General features: G+C 28.2%; 1 protein-coding gene across 2 annotated transcripts; it reads left to right on the top strand.

Annotated features, from left to right (window-relative positions):
* Positions 1–11,013: 11,013 nt before the first annotated feature.
* Positions 11,014–20,141, top strand: LOC126899617 (uncharacterized). 2 transcript variants are annotated; one of them, XM_050674669.1, is made up of 7 exons: positions 11,014–11,151; positions 11,225–11,357; positions 16,332–16,408; positions 16,478–16,618; positions 17,966–18,029; positions 19,119–19,272; positions 20,030–20,141. In XM_050674669.1, exons 1-7 carry the CDS (start codon positions 11,095–11,097, stop codon positions 20,133–20,135), a joined length of 732 nt encoding a protein of 243 aa, XP_050530626.1. In that variant the 5' UTR covers positions 11,014–11,094; the 3' UTR covers positions 20,136–20,141. The 2 variants fall into 2 exon arrangements, with proteins under 2 accessions (XP_050530626.1, XP_050530627.1); XM_050674670.1 differs by lacking the exon at positions 11,225–11,357 and having other exon boundaries at positions 11,060–11,151.
* The last annotated feature ends 237 nt before the right edge of the window (positions 20,142–20,378 follow it).

Genomic DNA, 20,378 nt, shown 5'->3' with positions numbered 1-20,378 from the left:
GTATATTATATTGTATACATGTATATTAATATATTTATATTTTTTTTGTATTTTCAAACTCATAAAACAATAATTAATGTTTTTCTTTTTTAACACGCTTATATTAGTTTCACCTGTATGTTTGTTTGTTTTTATAAATGTAACTCTCCACGCGCCACGTGTTAATATTCTTGCATATCCTGTCGTCTATGATATTGAGACTTGACTGTCGTAACGCATTCACCCCACTCCGCTCACCAAACCCCGGCGACACTATTCCTGTATAATTTTATTTTTAGTTTTCGTACCTGTACACGCGTGCGTGTCATAAATAAAATATATATATATATGGACAAATTTTTACTGTGTTATTTCAAAAGACACAATTAAAAAATACCACTTTTGGAAAACTTGAAGGACTCAACAATTTTATTATGTGATCCCTTTGTGTCTCTGCACAATATATATATTTTAATGTTTTAAGTAATTTTGTTTAACTGACCATATAGTCTGTTCATTATTTTGTAAGTTAATGACTATACTTTTTAACAATTTGATTATCTTTTATGGTCAATCCTACTTAAAATTATTTTATTTTATTTTCTCTTGTCGGTCCTCGGGTCCGGTTAGGGTGAACATCTGCTTGAGTAGATTTTTCATTTATGTAGAGAACACCCAATGACGTTAGTGAAATGTCCATAGTACCCTGACCCATACGTTGGATCTGCCACGCTCATGTTCCTTCCATTTCATTCTTTTATTCTGTATTGTTGGTATTTTTCATTGACTTTTAACTCTATGTATGGCAGTGAAATTTTAGTATATTAAAGTAGATAGTTTTTCTTACCCAGTTAATATTTTTGTATACATGCTGATTATTGTTCTAATAAAAAGAAAATTTGAGTATTAGTTATGTGAACGCTATATTAATGATGTGCCCTTTGCTCTTGTTAGAGAACACATAGCCCTTGTCAATGCTGTCGTAAAAGAAAAGAAAAAAAAATAGGGAGAGAGTAAGTGGGGATGAATGAAATATTGAAATAGAGAGTTATTTTAGATTGTTTAGTTACAAGGTGAAAATAAAAATATACGGTGTATGATCATGGATCTTTTTGTTAAAATGAAATAATTACATATGGTTTGTCGTAAAATGTACAGTGAAGGGAAATTACACACAAATGACACTAACCTGAATATTATAAATTCTACTATGAAATGTGCAATTGTTTTGGTGGAGGATTTTATGACTCTTGGTATTTTTTTATCGATTGTAACATATATAGGAAACGATGCGTGTTTACGTAAAATGCAACTGTTCGATTGTTGGGCGCCAAGTTTTATAAGCTAAATTATTTTTTTTTATATGAACGACAAATACAGAAAAACATTTACGTTAAACACATTTATTTGTGATTAGAGTGATGACAAAACTGTTGTTAACAATAATCTTTAAAATTATCTACTATGAGAAGCAATTCAATTATTCCCATGATAAAAATTATTCATGACTTATTTTAAATCTATCCTTAATTTTTTTATAACATGCTTAGAAATATAATTTCTTACCTTGTGTCCAGCTAGTTTGATCTTTTATTGTATAAAAAAATATATATAAAAAGAGCATTGGCTTTAATCTACTTATTTATTTTATAAGATTATAAAAATTATTAAACTTGAAATATTACTTCACTGTAACTCCTTTCTACACCTGGTATCTGAATATATGTATGTTTCTTTATATTTTAAAATGAAAATGTATAGAACCAGATAGATCATGAGAATCAATCCCTAGTGACATACCACAAATTATTGTTTTACTAATAATTTCAACCACTTGATGTGCTACGGTAATGACATCAATAAACTATCAATATTTTATAAAATTGTGTATTTGATGTGAGAGTCGACAGATTTGGAGACACTGTGGCTATACCATCGGAGATAATACTCGTCGATGTACAGTCCTTGTGGATTCTATAACTGTTTTCCGAAAAGAACGTGACAGAATATGAGAATCATACCCTAGTGACACGTCACAAACTATTGTTTTACGAATAGTTTCAATCACTTGATACTCTAGGGTAATGATTTCAGCAAACAATCAGTATCTTATGCACTTGATGTGCTAAGGTAGATTTTCGAAATGCACTCGTTAAATAGATACCCTAATAGAAAAATATAAATAAAATTCTTAATAGGAACAATTCACAAAATAATCAATTAAAAAAATTAATCGTCCTAATAAATTGTTGAACATTTAAAACTTAAAAAAATAGAATAAATAAAGTTATTTTTTTAAAATACGTTACTAATGGGAGAGTTAGATAAAAAACACCAAGTATGAAAAAGTTTCTAAGTCCGAGAGAGCGCAATCGCGAAACAGTCTGGTACAGAGACGCTTCATGACCAGATTTTTAGAAAAATTAAGGTGCTGAATGAGCCAAAAATCGCTCTTTTATAGGCCTGTTATTGAAGAGAAAAATTGATGATTTAGAATTTAATTAAAAGATGCTTCTTATTAGTTGATCAATTAAACTTAAAGGGACACGCGCGCAACCTATTATTCTACTATTTCGATTTAATGTTACATACGGGCATTCATGTTTTATATCTATCATTTCCCATAATAATGTGGTTTATTAAAATCATCATTATAAAAATATAAATAAAGTTAAATGTAAAATGCTAAATATCTATTACAATGCCTAACTGTCTATTTTATATTATTGTGCTATCACGTTGAACTATCCCACATTTCTCTGGACTTCATAATATTGGCTCCCAAAATGATATTATAAGCAAGAATAATTGTTATTGGATATTGGGTGGGTTATTATATGGTACAGTCGCCATGTGTGTGTGTGTGAGCGGCTTGATGGGACGGGGACAAATGGCGTGTCGATGGCGTGAATGTGTCCGGGCCGAAATGCCACGTGCGTTGTGGGCTCGCGTCTAAATGAAAAACCGGCTCGTGCGTGTTCGCTCGCTGAAGGTGACGGTCGCGTGGTCTGACCGGCTAATCTTTGAAGGTTTCGCGCTTTGCGTTCTTCGATTTCAGTCAGACGCTGTCGTAGAGCCGCGTTACTTTGAGTCGCGTTGCTCGGCCCACGAAAGTTATGCAGTTTGGTTCGAACAGACGCGTGTAATCACTACGATCTATTTCTACTGTCTCTCGCGTCATCTGTGCGATGGTGAACGGATTCCGATATTGAGTGCGCCGTATACAAGTCGTCTGTATACGCTGCGTTCAAACTACTATTGGGGCGGCCGGTTGCCCAGGACCACTCTTGTAAGCGACTCAACTTCAGAATCCTCTAGCGCCAAGTTAATCGGTCGGGTCCGCGTTTGATGGAAGGTCGACGGTCCAGCACAGCGCGGTGACTTCGTCTACCCGAGACTGGCGTTCCGTCACGAGTGTGCCATAATGAAGCGTTGGTCGTTCGGGTAGGATCGCGTTCGATGGGTCTAGCCCTGCGCCGCGAAATCTATTCTCCAAGACGGCTAGCATATCGCTTTTCGCCGTGGGTCTATTTAACTGCCTATATGCGCATTCGCACAACAATTACCTGAACGATAATTTGAAAAAGCGTTGTACCGGGCATAGAGAGCGTTTCTTTTGCGAAATGAACAAAATAAAAACGTAAGCGCCTGTTTGTTTTTGTTATTTGGCAATACGATATTAGCTATCACGAGAATACGCGCTGTGTGTTTGCGTATGAACGTCAACAATGCCGGCCGTTAGTGTTATTATTGTTATTGTTGCGATAGTGTTATAGTATTGCACTATGACACTGGATTGTATGTGGGAATTAACTTACCACTATAGTAATCGTAATCATAATGATCGTGAAGGTCACAATTAATAACACAAACGGGTTTCAAATAGGACTCGGTTGCTAAATTCAACAATCACTGTACTATGACAGTGTGTTTTATTATTCTACCCGCCTAGCGGATTTTTTTAAACAATTCAACGAGTGTGTTCTCGGCGTTGTTACAACTCAAAGTTGTCGGTACGCGCGTGTGTGTGTGTACATAATGTGATACAGTAATCGTCACTTGTACCGGGTTTAATCACACAGAAGGCAGGAATTTCCTATTGGATGGGAAATTTACTGCTGTTACCGGTAAAACGTTGAAAGTTTAACATAACTCGTAGTAAATGAAAGGTGAGGAAAATTTCGCTGTCTCTTAAAAAAAAAAAAATTCAAAATTTATGGAAATAATGTCAAATGTCAGCAGTATTTTCTTACCTTATTTCAAGATACTTCGGTTTTGATTCGGATGCCGGGGAGCCAGTTGTTACGGTGCACTCAGGTTGACACAGGTAACATTAACGTGTCGATCACAATACAAAAAAAAAAAAAGAATAGCTGGTTTATAGTCACAGTAAAGGTGCCGAGCCGTTTATTTAGCACAAAATAATATTACCAATGGCAACAAAATAGCATCGCAGAAATAATAATACTAATGGTAGTGAAACAGGCCGAACGCAAATAGAAACGTGGAGGTATCACAAAAATGGCTGACTAAACGTATTATTGCGACGGGTATTGGACGCTAGACATTTATTGGACTTAACACCTCGACGATAACTCGGTTATGTTCAATAAGTTCAAAAAGAAATTTGTCCCGACGACTAATCTTCTATGAGCAAATGGCTGCCGTGATTGAACGAAAAATAAGAGTTCATTTTGCTTTTGGAATAATCTAATAATTTCAATTTAAAATTAAATACTATCAACAGATTTGCATCGACGCATTTCTTATAATAGTGATTTTAATCACTGGCAGATATCATCTATACTTTACACGGCTTACGTCGCAATAATGTTGTCGCCGCTCGTTTTGAGGGTGATGACCCGTAGGCCGTTTGTTAATAAGCAACAACAGATAATTTAAAAACAAACAAAATTATTAAAATTCTTTGCATAATATCGCGACCCTTTCGCTAATGTCGCCGACGCAGTGTCCGGCATGGTCTTCGGGCGTTAAAAAGTTAGCAGCGATGAAGGCGACGGTGCGGATCGGTTCGTCGAGTCCGACACGTCCGGAGTCGGTTGGGTACATCCTCGACGTTGTCACTTTGACAACGGGAAGAAGACTCTCCGTATCGTTTGCGGCGGGTCGTCGTCGGCCGTGCGGCACTTGTTGGACTTGGTACCGTGGCGTATGGCACGCGGCGTTGGACAGTTAAATATTTAGAGTAGGGCGATGGCTGATAATGATGGCACGAATCACGGGGCCGCGTCCTAACTATACCACGACCACACTGTGCTACAGTGGGGTCATGATTTTTAAATATTGACTAGTTTATAATTAATCAAAAAGCATTGAATTATGAATAATCTGATTTGTCAGAGAGTTCCTCGGTCCGCTGTCATGGAAGAACGCGTTTGCAAGGATTTCATTTAATTTTCTTTTTTTTATCGCAGACATACATTGTAATATTTATTATGGTATTTTTACTATACAAACCTAATATTGAATATAATTCAAATAATCATAATATTATGAAAATAAATATTATAAATAGTCAATGGCAGAATAATATTTTGATATAATTTTTATGTTAATATACAGAGAAAAATCTTAATGTCAAATAAGTAAATTATTACTCCCATGATAAAATAATTAGTGTAGACAAATGAATTGTATAGTATTTTTATGAATATATATCGAATAAAAATAATAATATAGATAATTAAAATAATAAAAAAACAAATATAGTTATAATATTATGAATGGTGTGTTTTCTTTTCTTTTTCTTGTATTTTCTTCCGTTGTTCATAACACTAAATGTAGTATTCAGTAGTGTCATACTGTAAATCTGCTATTATAGGATTGGATTTTCACAATGTTGTGCACTTTATTACTTTTGTGGCAGACCTTCATGACATAGATGGTTTATAAATGCTAATCGATGCTGAGGAACATTGTAGTTAAATTTGCTTTTCATTTTGAGAATTAAAATTTAGTTTATATTTTTTTATGAAATAACGAGTAAAATTGTTATTTCTGTATCAAACCTTTGCAAAATATGTGTTTTTGGTTTCTTAAAGTATGATTAATTCTGACATAATATTGGCTATAATATTCGTAAAAACATAAGTTTTTCTTAACTAGTTCTACTTCAATTGGTTTGCTTTTATCAAATAGATGATTTTACCACTATAAATGGCAGTACAACTATGACTTCTGCACACAATGTAAACAAAATCTGTAAAATAATAAGAGATAATATAGTATATATTATATAATTAGAAATAACTTTTGTATCAGCAGTTTTTTTTCAAATGCATATTTTTCAAATTTGATGTAGATAGAGATAGAGATAGTACGATGAAATGTAATCAAGATTACATTTCTATGTAATCTTGATAGTTTAGTACATTTATTTGCGGGTTTTCAGCTTGTACAATGAGTTTTTCTCATGCAAATTATTTTTTATTTATTTCAATGCAAATGTGATGTCTTCCGCTTCGACCAGGAATGTTTTATTTCTGTATCATTTTGTTAGCTCGATATCCAAAATATTGCTCATGCCGGTTTATTATACTGCCAGATATCATATATACTTGTTCCAACTTTGTCACATCCCCACTATACTGTGTTTTTTATAAAGGCAACATACATATTAATAAGTTAATAAAATAAAATATGATGTAATTAAGATAATGACTGGTCGAAAACAATTTTGAGATAGTACTTCAAAAGTGATTAATATTTTTAAATATAGAGTAGAGGAAGAACATGATAAAGTAATGCGTAATGATAAAAATAAAATAACCCACACTTCACCATTTTCAAATAGTTATAACTTCTGAATTATTATTTCAATAATTGTTTGGTTGGGTTGGGTTGGGTTATTATCTTAGTTGGATCATTCTTTATTTTATTAGCTAGTTAATGTATACGTTGTTATTAAAAATAAACAAAGTTGACACCATTATAAGGTATAACAGATGAATTAAAACAATTATTATAATTGATAAATTGAGATATGTACGTATGAAACTAAAAAATACAAAAGAGATTTTTTAAACATCATTATTGGATGTGCGATTTTCCGACATCCACTGAGGTGGCCTCCCACCCACACCTCTAGCGATCGTAAACAGACTTATAGCAAGACGGTATTCTAGTGTGGTGCAAAACTAGCCGTCCTACGTATAGCTGTCTCATAAAATATCATTAGTTCATTTTTCATAATATTTAATTTAATAATAAAAAATTATATAACAAAAATAATATTATTTTCCTCTACTAAAATAAAAATATTTTTGATTCGTATAAAACATCAAGTGTTGTTGCAAATTCAGTCAAACATACAAACAACATAATAAATCTAGTTCATAATAATAAAATACGATTCCTATTAAAAAACAAATTTTTAATTTTAACTAACTAATAAAAACAAATGAGTAATTGTTTATCAAATCTGGAAGCCAAACAACAAACGATAAAATTTTAGAAATACTATCATAGACTATTATTTACCTAATAATTTAACATCAAAAAAAGAAAAATATCTCAAGTTTAAAATCGATAAAATATTGAGCTTAGTCTTAATGACTTAGAAATTTGAGAATTCTCGATTTTTGTAACTTATTAGATTTTGGATATAGGTCCAGAGTAATAAATATATTTTATTTCAGTTTAGTTTGATACAAAAGCGTAGAAAATAGCACATGAAGTAACAACAGAAAAAAAACAATATATATTATTGGTAAATAGTTGATAAAGATAAGTAGATGATGATTAAAATAGTTGTGAGAGAATAAAAATAAAACGTTGCCACATATTGCCATGTGTCAGGACATTTGGTACAATTTGTACGGATCCACTCGAAGGCAGTTGGAATAATAAAATTTTATTGATTAACAATAATGGAATAAAAATTATAATAAAATAAATCTGGTAAAAAACTTTTATACAAAACCCAACCCAAACGTATTAAACCACCCAACCCAACCCTAAAAAATTACAGATAAGCAAATGATGAATAACATAATTAGCTACAAATAATGTAGTAATCAATACCCATGATTTTTTAACGTTAGCCACACTTTATTGTGTAATGAATAAAAAAACAATCATTATGTACTTATGAATATAATCTAATTACGAATATGATTGATTATTTCAAAAGGTATTATTATTGTAAAATATAGACAAGGGTTGAAGCGTAGGCGTGGCTATTTTTATTATTAGACACTTTTACTCTGCATTGTTCCACCTACTTAGGTTGAAATATGTTGATAAAATTCTCCTAAAAAATTATTTAAGTAATATAAAATTATAATATTTAAAATATGTTTTTATGAAGTTTTATTAAATATTTCAAATTACAGTTGAATTTTAGTAACGGATCATGGGGAGGACATAGGGGTAAGCGCCTCATACTTGAACTATTTGTTTGTCTTTAACATAAAAATAACTTATTATTGTTAATATGAGTTATGATTATTTATCTTCAAACAACAACCATTGACGCAGTTTAGTGCTTCATAAATAAATAAAAATAGTTTTGAATATATTTTTTTAAATATATTATCACTTGTAGATATAAACAAGAAGAGAGCGGGGTAGTAAGGTTAAATATTTTTCCGTGCAATTTGTTATCTAATTTTTTATAAAATAAATAGGAGTTTGATGAAAAATTAAATATTGTAAAAATAAATTTCGAAAAGTTTGACACGACTTACGTCGCAAAAATGTGGTCGACACTGGTTATGACCCGTGGGCCGTTTATTAAATGAGCGACAACAGGTTATTTTAACAAAAAATAAACATACCGAAAAGATAAACACAATAATAATAATCTTCGCTTAATATTGCGGTTGGGTTAATCTAATCTGTTATGACACTGATTTTATCAGAAACATTTAAGAATTATAAATTTTTATAGCAAAAAAAATATCAGTTTAAAAAAACTTTTCAATAAATTGTAGTTAAATGAGTCTTTTTTTCTCAAATAGGAATCCTTCGTAAATCCAATAAGTAAAAAGAGTAGACAATAACTAAATAAAAAATAACCACATATAATAGAAATTCTTCAGAGAGTATCTTAAATTTAAAGCGTAACGGGGGCCTTTAAAGACTAATGGCCGGCGAAGCGGCATAAAACAAAATAGTTAATCTCAATTAAAACCAACAATAAATAACATTAAAAAATAATATAAAACTCAGCTGAAAAGATGAAGTGGTAATGGTGTCGAACATCTGAGTATGGCAAATCAGAGTTTAGATCCAGTCACATAATGGTAGATGAAAACAGACGGCGGAAAAGGACTAAGACAAAGAGGTCATTTAGTGATAGTCAGGGCCCAATCACTGGAGACGTGCAAGGGCACGAGAACTTTGAGCACAAGAGTGCAATAAATAAATCATAAAAAATATGACGTATAATGCCCGTACTAATTACTATTCAGGCGAATTGGCTTGCTATAAAAAAATAGACAATATACAGCCATCGATTAACCATACAGGATTGGCAAGGGGGTGAGTAAAACAAAGACGCTGATCTCTATCCACGATATAATATGTTATACGGCGTTTGTGACAACTGGTCCATTAGTTATTTTCTAAAGGCGTTCTCTACTAAACAATACGGATTCTCATACAGAATATTTAAATAAGAAAGTAAAAAATTATTTAACGATATATTACTGTAGAGTTTTTTGAACCTAATATTTTTCCTCTATACAAAAATGAATAATTCTTAATAGTTTCTGAGAAAATAATTGTCTCACCAAATGTTGATCACGTAAATAACGTAGAGTTTTATGATTTATAAGTGTAATATACGTATAAATATTTTTTATAGTAATTAAATATACCATTAAATTGATATTTAATAATTTAGTATTGTAATTTTTACGGAGAAATCATAAAAAAATATACAGAGTGGCCCACCACTCACTGACAACTTAAATAACTTTTGATCCAGTTAATATTTTTAGTTGATTTTTTTTTTAAATAATAGTTATACGTTAGGTCTATAGCTATATCTCAATAATTAATTTTTTTACATTTTATTAAAAATATTAATTATTTTTAAATTTTAAATAAAATGTAAAAAAAAAATCTAAGATAGCTTTTTTGTAGAGTAGAATTTAAGAAAAATTTTAGTAAAAAAATATCTTATTAATATTCAGTAGTAAATATTCTGTAGCGTTTTGAAGTTTGTAAAAATTTGTATTTTCATGTACTATTTTACGGTTATAAACATTGAAATACGTATTGAGAAAAGGACAGAACAAAACGCTATCTTTTCATGATTACTGTGTATACATATGATGATATTGTGTATACATTACAAACATGGCATTAATACCATGATAAGAAATTAGATAAGGCAATTATTACTTATCACTCTCATTCAAAAGTATATTGAAAAGATAGCGTTTTCTTATATATATATATATATATATATAAAAGTGTCAATATTTTCGGAATACTTTCATAAGTTAGGTTGAAAAAATTAAATTTTGTGAAATAGGTGTCATTTAGAATCCTTACCCACAGGGTTTGTATTTATATATTAAATTATACAAAATGATAGGTAAATACCTAATGTTTCTATACAAAAAATAATTATTTTGGTACTTCCATTTTTCAAAAAGTTATGATAGGGTTAAGAGAAAAAATATCTACATTTTTTAAAATAACATATTTTCTCAAAATTATAATTTTTATTGAGATATTCCCTATTTATTGTTGAAATAAATCGATTTGGTGAGAGCTGAGAAAAAGTTGTAACAGACACAAAAAAAACACATCATTATAAAATTAATAACTTCTCAGCTTTGCATCAAAACATTTCAAGATTTATAAAATTTTTACCGTGTTTTTTATGTTTTAAATGGTAATATAAACTTTACATAATATCTTTATAAAAATAATTGTTTTGAAGCGTGTCAGTGATAATGTTTATTACATTATAATCTATATTGTTTCTTTTTTGCAAATAATATTATTTTAAAATTCATAATTAATATTTACTTTATTTTAGTATAAATTGCAAGACATTCGTAAAATTATTTAGATAAAATTTAAACATTTAATTAATTTTTTTAAGTTGTTGGTTTCTTAAATTAAAATATTATTGTCATGCATTTAAAAACTAAACTTATTATTTGTTTAGCATGTTTTTTTACCAGCACAAAGGTAAATATTTATTAATTTATATTTTAACAATAAATATATTTTTTCATTTAATATAATATTGAAATATTTAAAGTGCGTAGGACTTAATGGCCCTCAAATAAAACATTATCAAAAGTTGATATATAATCATCCAAATATTGAAATCATTAAAAAAGTTTTAATAGAAAATGGTATCGAAAAGTTATACAATGATTTTAACATTGAAGGTAATTTATAATTCGTATAATTTTTAGCTTCAATTATTTTTACCGTGATATTTTAATATATCCATTAGTTAAAATACTCCACCTGCTTTAAAATGAAAATATATACATGTGAATATGATATATGTATTTAAAAATTAAAAAAGTAAAATAAAATATAAAAATACCCATATTTATATTTATAATATATATTATACATACCTACTGAATGATTTTATTAGTAATTATATTGAATTACTATTTTTAACACTTTTTAAACAAACCTAATAACTCCTGTCTGTTCATTTTTTTTAGTAAAAAAAGAAGCTTTTTGATAAATTCATTTCAGTATTAAAAAAATTGTTTTTTTTTTTTTCATGGTAATAATTAGTTAAAACTGTTACTAACTTATAATAATTATAATTCCAATTATTATAATTTATACAAAACTAAAAGAATTTGTAAATGTATAAAAAATTATAAAATAAAATACACAATTTTAATATTTTATTAATAAAAATAAAACATTAAATATTAATTGTTTATCGAAAACGCAAACAAACATTTTTGCGGTTTAAAAAATATCAATTAAATAATAATATTAATTTAGTATTAAAAAAATATAACTCAGAAGAAACAAATGATACTAAAAAATTGCAATCTTTTTTTGTATTTCAAGAACATTATTGCCATTATTAGTGCTAACCACCACTCCTGTGCTTATAACTAGTGTAAATTGACAATGTATGTCAATCGACTAGGAGATAACGTTGATCCTGAAATATATTTAGTATAGGTTAAGCACTGATGATGGTATAATTTTTTTAAAAATACGTAAAAAAAATTAACTCGATTTTTTAGTAAGTTTTGTAGTTTTTTTAACTAAATAATTTTTATTTTTTTTTAGTTTTAAATAAATACTTTAAATTAATTTTAATTTAAGCCACAATAACGACGATATATACATTTTTGTTATATCGCTTCAATTTTTTAATTTTTTAAGTCATCACTATAAGCATCGAGAACAAACAACGGTGTTCACCAGTAAAGCTAAATAGCTAAATAACCGCAATATTTTTTGAAGCAAAACATTTTTTTGACTGATACTTCGTGTACAAATTATTTTGTTATCGGACCGAAGAAGTTGTTGGCAATAAAATCATTTGAACACGGATAAATATAAAATTGTTTAGCCTCAAAAAATATCGTAGATTTTTGGTTTCAGCCGTTATCAATCTAGTTATTACCTATACCTGTGAATGATAATAAACACAAAAAACATAAAGCAATTGGCCATAATATACCCCCGGAAATTTTATGCTATGCTAAAATTATACAAATAATAAGTAAAAATAGTTATAAATTACAAATTAAACAAATGAACAATTAATACGAATTATCTCGATTTTTTTTGCACAACAATGTTAATAAAATAAAAATTTTAACACAAATGCAAATAATAATTAATTTTATAATATACAATATGATAGTTAATAGCATTTTATAAACGTATGTATGCATACATTTTTAATCACTGTCAGATTAAATCTAGACTGAACCCAACTATGCAATGTCTCCACTATGCCGCGACCCCACTGTGCTACCGTTTTTTTTACAAATATAAAATAACATTACAAACTTGCTATTGGTAAACAGTATAAATAATTTATACAAGCAATTATAAAATCAATATTCCATTACTAATGTGTACTGTATTTTTATATAACATAACTTTTACATTTTACATACGAAATAAATTTTATGTGCGCGTAGGTGCGCCCTACTTACCATTCGATGTCCGATTTACCACTAACCTATGCCGTAATATGCTCAATGCTTTGCATTATCTTATCTTTAAATAATAATCATGTTATGTTTAATTTAATATAACAAACAGAAAAGCACTGACGACAACATCCCATCATGGGGCTAATTAAAAATAATATAAAAAGGCTTAGATCTGCTTGCACATCTGTGAGCGAGCGTGTCAGCGAGTGGCTCTTCTCCACTTTTGAAGCTCTGAATTCAAAATAGAATTCAGAATTCTTTTGTCTTATCTATTCTTCTCAAACTAGCCGCGACCCCGTGTTGTCGTCGATGTATTTTAAGACGATATTTAATATAATTATATTGCGTCAAGACTTCATTTATTTATATAAAAGGAGCATTATAAATTTTTACGGAAACTATATAAAAGAAGTAATTAAATTCATATTAAGCCAATTATTTAGAATTAATAATCTGTGTAAAGAATGATAAAGCAATAGATGATATATTTATGTTCATTTTTGAACTATAATTAATTATTACTGAATAGTGCGTACCTTATACATAATCACATTACATGGTACTCGTGAGATGTCCACCGTCTTTTCGTTGCCTTAAAGATGTTTAAAAAAAAAACCTATCGTGATTTCTACTGTATAAGTTAGGCTCTGGTATTCTTGAACTGGCTCTGCCATCTCGTTGCCTTTTAGGTAATACATTAGAAACTAACCAGACAAAAATGTATTACACCTCAATTAAAGCTACTGTTTCTATTATTTTTATATCTACTTGTCTTTGTTGTTCTAACCCCCAAACCATACGACCCCGATAGAACCACAACATCAGGTTCTCACCATATACACCCCAATCCGACTTTTGCCATTAACAGATTTTTATTTTCTAATTTTAAATTATAACACCTACAAACAAAAAACTACGTAGCGCCGCCCCCTACCTATTTCATAACAAAGTATCACCTGTTTTTACCCAATATCAAACACATACATTTTTTTACAGGTAAAAAATAAAATAAACTTGCGATTGGTAAACGCTATAAATAATTATAAAATAATTTTAAGATCAGTGTTCTTTATTATCCTCATTTATTGGCAACGGACATAATGATCGAATGACCCTTTTAATTTGAGTAATTTTTAGAGGGATCTGGGGAGTATTTTTTTTAATTGAATCAATTTTTCAATTGACATATCGATTTATGAAATTTTGAGGAACTTGAGTTGTTGGAAGAGATTGTATTGCTATCGCTTAATAGCATGATAACGGCACGAATATAAGCATTTGTTAGATTATTTCCAAAGCAACATCAACTCCTATTTCCTTAATTATATTCTGCTTACTATTTTTATGATTTATAATTGTATTAATTATTATTAAACCATTTTGAATATACATAATTTGTCAATTATGCCGATGATATTATAAAAATTTAATTCAGTACATAATTTAAATCCAATATTTTTAACACGCTTATATTAGCTTATTTTTAAAATTATTTTTAACTTTTTAGTTTGATATGCTTTAAAAGCGTGTTTTTCAGTTTTTTAAAACTATATTTATTTATTGTAATTTTTACGGTGAAATTTTTATGTAATTCTTTTTTTACCCCTATGGCAAACGTGTATTAAATTGAAAGAGCTTAATATAACAACCAGAGAAGTCCATATTTCAGAAAATAATTTGTTGTACATTTTTAATAAATACACTGGTCTACAAGGAATTTTTCTTAAAATCTAAAATTCAAAAACTGATATCAAATTTGTATTTAGCAATCTCGAAATGTATATAACTCGATATAACACTAGAATAATGTAGAAATACATTAATCAATACATCAATAAAATAATATTAACAACAATAATGCTTCTAAGGTCACCAAAATATCTTAACTATGTTATCTAGCATCAATTTTGAAATCAGTTAGTACTAGAATATGTAATAAAAGAAAATAATGGGATGGTGGGTAGGAAGTGAGGAGGTAGAGATGGTAAGGAAAAGGGGGTTATAAGTTATTTAGATTGTGTTAGATTCATTCATATCATCTTAATCCTACCACTTACCCACTCTATCTTATTTCTTAATATTACATAAATATAGTGCATGTCTTACGACTACACTTACCTTGATATCCAAATGGACTCGTAGGTAGATGGTGAATTGTGATGTTCCTTGTTGACGTCAATATTTTAAGTTAAATTAAATAAATAAAAATACTGATATGAGGGGCAACATGCTGAATTTATTTCTATGATTTGTATTAATTATTTTAACAAATGTATATAAGTCTTATGATTAAAATTAACAAAAGTAACGTGAATTTTACATGATTAACTTTTAATATGAAAGTGTAAGATCATGGGGGAATAATAAGTGAGAATGAAAGTGAGAGTATGCGAGAGATAAAATGGAAAGAGAGTGTGTGTGCTAATTTTGCTAGCCCTTTTATATTAAATTAGTTGGTAAGGTAATGAAGGGAGGCTAGTTTTTCTTAAAAATTTAACTATTTAATCTTGCCGTCTGTTCGGCGCCACAGATACGCTTATGGTAATTAAAAAGATGGACATTAATGTAAACATCGCTCCAAATGAACGATGTATTTGTAAAAAGTAATAAAATAATTGTCGGCCAGAAAAGTATTTAAAATTGATAATTATTTATGTGTTAAGTGTATTTTAGAAGTTTCTCGAAAATTTTGAAACTTCTATTTTGATTCATTACAAATAATATGTATATCAGATATATTTTATGTAATATTATTTTTAAAATGAATAATAATTTATAGAATTTTAAAACACTGTGACTCACCAGAGATTGAGGGGCAGTCATTAAAAGTGTACAGGAAATCATGTGAAAATGATTTGAATGTGAGGCACGTTACAAGATTAAAACCCGCGACGCGAAGTGTCTTAGAGACTTACTTTATCATAAGGCCACCGTGTAATTATGATTCAGATACATTCAGATCATGATACATTTCTATATAGGTTGATAACATATATACGGCTGAGGGAAACACAATACTGGTCTAATTGTTTTTTAAAGTTAACCCCTTAAAATATATATTTTTTAATACGAAGTAACAAAATAGAATGTTATAAGTTGTGACAAAAACTTTTTACTTGGAAAATTTTTTATATTTTCAATAATTTTTGTGAAAAAGTGTGCAAAATGAAATTTTTATCATCTTCTATTTAAGGTATTAATATTTTATAGATCCATTACCAATAAGGTTTTACAAGTTATTGAAATTTTTGGTTAATGTTGCAAAATGTGGTGATGATGCAAAAAATGTAAAATGACATTATTAATTTAATTTTTTTTTATGTGAATCATTTAATAAATGACTTTATATTCTTTAGGTAGAAAAATTGTACCTATATGACTTTAATAATATCTCAACAAAATTCTTCGATTTAGACACAGACAACGATGGTCGGATTGATAAAAGCCTTTGCATTAAATTGATTGATTCAATTGGATACAGTGATCTTTTTAGAATCGTAATTATAAATTTATTTAAAAATATTTTCAATTATTTACATAAGAAGAAAACTTTCAGTGCCCGTTTTATAATAATAGTATTTAAGAATAAAAATATGATCGTAAAATGTATGAATGAGGATTAAAATTAATTAAATAAGCGATGTGATTTATTATTTAAATACTTTTTAATGCTAAATATGTATGAATAAACGAAAAAAAACATATTTTTCGAACAACATAACGAATTTATGTTATACTATGTTATATATGGAAAATAATAGATTTAAAACAATTTTTATATTTGTACGTTTAATAAAAAATAATTTTTCCTGTAATTCCTGTTCAGTACACTTTTGTTATAGCAACTTACGGACCAATACTTAAAAAATGATTAAGGTCTAATGATATTTTATTTATATCTAATTTTTGTTTAATTATTTAATTAATTAGAAAGAAATGGTTACAAAATATGAGTTAAAGAACAATAATCATGATTACAGTTTGTAAAGAGTTGATATTTTAATTACAATGATCTAAGATATATTACTTTTAACATGACACGGCACCGCCTATTTTGCTTTAGGCTGGCGCTCGCCCGTGTCTCTCTCGATATCAGCCGTCAAGCTATTAATATGACAGTCGGTTGTCATCGGTTGTCTTCCCGCCCTTTACTCCGAGATAAGGTCGCCGCCGAATATGTATTATTGATATTGCGTTCTGTTGCATTTACGACGTACACTTTAACCGGTCGGTCTTCCTGTGGTTTCCTGGTTTGTGTGCTCTTTTATTTTCCTGTTTTTAGTTCGGCACATCGCCATAGTCAATTGTGAATTGTGTGACGTTACTAGTGGTAATATCTATTTAATATATATTTACATATTTATATCTATATATTTACACACATACTGGGTACATATATATATATATTGGTGTGTGTGTATGCCTTGATTAATTCAATCGGTGTGACCCTTCGATTGACTCAACATACTTTTGTTAGTGTGAAATATTGGTGTGCGCTTGGACATTTAACTTATCTTTACTAGTGCGACCGTACCTCGACTGGATTACTCAATAAACATAGTATATGAATTACTTGTAATCGAAAATAAAACATTAGAGTTATCAATAAATATAATAAATTAATAATCTAAATTAATATAATACTAGTTACCTGTTATTAGTATTTTGTGGTTGTTAAAAAAAAATATTATGTAAGTATAATTTTTATAGCAAAAAAAATTGATCGCACATGATTTCGCAGGGGGAGAGTATTTTACTTGCTCTTTACAACCATAAATACTTTTGTATTTTAATACCCTCTTCAACTTAAATGTTATACAATAAAAGGTTTTTGTATATTTTAGGAAGAAAAAGACGGAAAAATTATCGAAATAGCTGTCTCTGAATTGAAAAATAAAATTAATGATGGTAACAGTAATTATTTAACAAATTATTTAAAAAAAAAAATTGTAGCACAGTGGGGTCGAGGCATAGTTGTCCCATATATACTAGTATCATCTATACTAGGGAGTAGTATAGATGATATCTGACAGTGATTAAAATCGCTATCATAAGAAACGCTTGGATGTAAATCTGTAGATAGTGTTTAATTTTAAGAAATTGGTGGATTATTCAAAAGCGAAATTCTAACTCAAAAATAATTAAGGAAAAATTTCAAAAAAATCATTGCTACAGGCAAACATTCGTTGCAATTTTTTTTGATAAAATTGGAATTTAAGCTGATTTAAATGTTCAAAATAATTTTTTCGACTCAAAATGAAAAAAAATTGAAATATGTTTAACGTTATATTTTAGGTCAATTAGTTTTATTTATAGAATAATTAAATAATATTGATGAAAATATGTGTACCCCATTATATGATATATTAAAATAAATTAAAATATAATATCAAGAATTTTAACACAAAAAAGCACATTTTTGAATAAGATAACCTATGTTCACTATATCTCCGAAATTTTTTTTTATAGTATAGTATACTACATAAGCTTTAATTTAAGATTAAAGAAAAGTATCAATATTTCCTGAAAATGTTCAAAAATTGAATTAAAAAACTTTAAATTAAAGACAACCATTTTCACATAAAAGATAAGTTAAAACATCTTTGGTTTCAATATAAAAAAAATTATTTTGATTTGTTCATTTTTTAATAAGTTATAAAAATTTAAAAAAAAAAGTTTAAAAAATGTCAATTTGGCCGATTTTAAAAATCATAATTTTTTGGGGGATATTCACAATTTACGGGGAATGAGGGCAAAGTTTTCAATTTTTGAGGGTAATGTCTTCAACTAGATACGGTTTATAATTATAAAAGATAAATTATAATTAAAAGATTATAATCTTTTGATGTATGGTTGAGAAAAATCTATTCAGTGAGAGCTGAAAAAAAAAGTGACAGACACAGAAAAATAAAAAATACATCATAGTAAAATTAATAACTTCTCAGATTTGCATTGAAGCTAAAACTATTTATTCTTTTTCGTTTTTATATTTTTTAGGCCAGCATATATACGATATCGGTGATGTAATGTTGAAAATATTACAGATCAGGGCACAATTAAAAAAAAAAGAATATGGCGAAATTGAAGATTTTGATCATATCGATCATTTATTTAAAAAAGTCTCAAGAAAATACTATCGCATAGATGATGAGTAATATTTTTTTTATATTTTAAATAAATTTTTTTAAGTTAAAACAAATTGTAATGCCTATATCATCAAGGAATTGGTTTTACTTTAAATAATTTTTTTTAATTTCTTTTCCTTGGTGAAAACTTATTATTTTTTAAATGTCATATGTACCTGTGAATTTATGTTTCTATTACTCAATTTTTACTTTACTACATTTTGTGAGCCAAGTACCATTTTGATCGTCTAGGATTTAAGAAGCATATCAACCAATTCCTTACTTTTCAAGAGAGCAACATTAAATTTTTATTTTCCATTTAAGCTAATGAAAAATCTTTTGGAGATTATCCCTATATTATCGAATATCACATTTTATATAAAAAATATCAATTTAAATATGCGGTCAATTATTTAGTGATTACAATGACACATTGGTTAAATCTGGCATTAATAATATGTATAATTATTATTATTATTATACAGAGTGTTCAGTAGGTAAGAAAACGGATAAATTGTTACAAACAATAAGAGCAATAAAAACACTTTTTCTTACTTACTGAACACCCTGTATAATTTGTAAAATGCTTATCTAAATTAAATAATACATTTTTTATATGTTTCTATATGTTTCTAACTTTACATTTTTAAAAAAAAATATACCTTAACATTCTTATACCTCCTACCATAGAGATTTTTAGGCAATTTATTCACATAAAACCTCCAATTGAGTATAATAACAAGCCTAAGTTGCATCTTTAATGTATATAATATTATTGAACAGGGAATTTTTTAAAAAAGCACTGCTTGGTGAACTTGAAAATTGTGATGATATGAATGTTTTTATAAAAAGAATCGCAAGAAATTACTTTGCCAATAAGGAAGAGTAATATTTATTTTTATTTAAAATAAATCTTTAATTTAATTAAAAATATTCTATAGCTATAACGTATTGTAATATGTTTTATTGTTTTTCATTATTACTAATGCTTTATGTTGATTATACATCGCGTTTTTAGCTCTTATGAGGAGCTTGAAAGTAATTTGTTTTACTTTAAATCTTTTTTGAAATTTCTTTTCTTTGATAAAAACTAATTATTTTTTAGATGTTATACGTACATTTCAATTTATGT

Source organism: Daktulosphaira vitifoliae, unplaced genomic scaffold (genome assembly GCF_025091365.1).
Source record: "Daktulosphaira vitifoliae isolate Bord-2020 unplaced genomic scaffold, ASM2509136v1 Scaffold_2, whole genome shotgun sequence".
Classification (NCBI taxonomy): Eukaryota; Metazoa; Arthropoda; class Insecta; order Hemiptera; family Phylloxeridae; genus Daktulosphaira; species Daktulosphaira vitifoliae.
The sequence above is the reverse complement of the archived record's forward strand: the minus strand, read 5'-3'. Positions and strand labels throughout refer to the sequence as shown.

What these genes read in the sequence shown, in the direction of transcription:
- LOC126899617 (XM_050674669.1), top strand. Translation starts at nt 11,095, where the DNA reads ATGCATTTAAAAACTAAACTTATTATTTGTTTAGCATGTTTTTTTACC. An exon ending in GTGGTGATGATGCAAAAAAT is followed by an intron (nt 16,409 to 16,477) that starts GTAAAATGACAT and finishes TATATTCTTTAG; the next exon opens with GTAGAAAAATTGTACCTATA. An exon ending in ACAGTGATCTTTTTAGAATC is followed by an intron (nt 16,619 to 17,965) that starts GTAATTATAAAT and finishes TGTATATTTTAG; the next exon opens with GAAGAAAAAGACGGAAAAAT.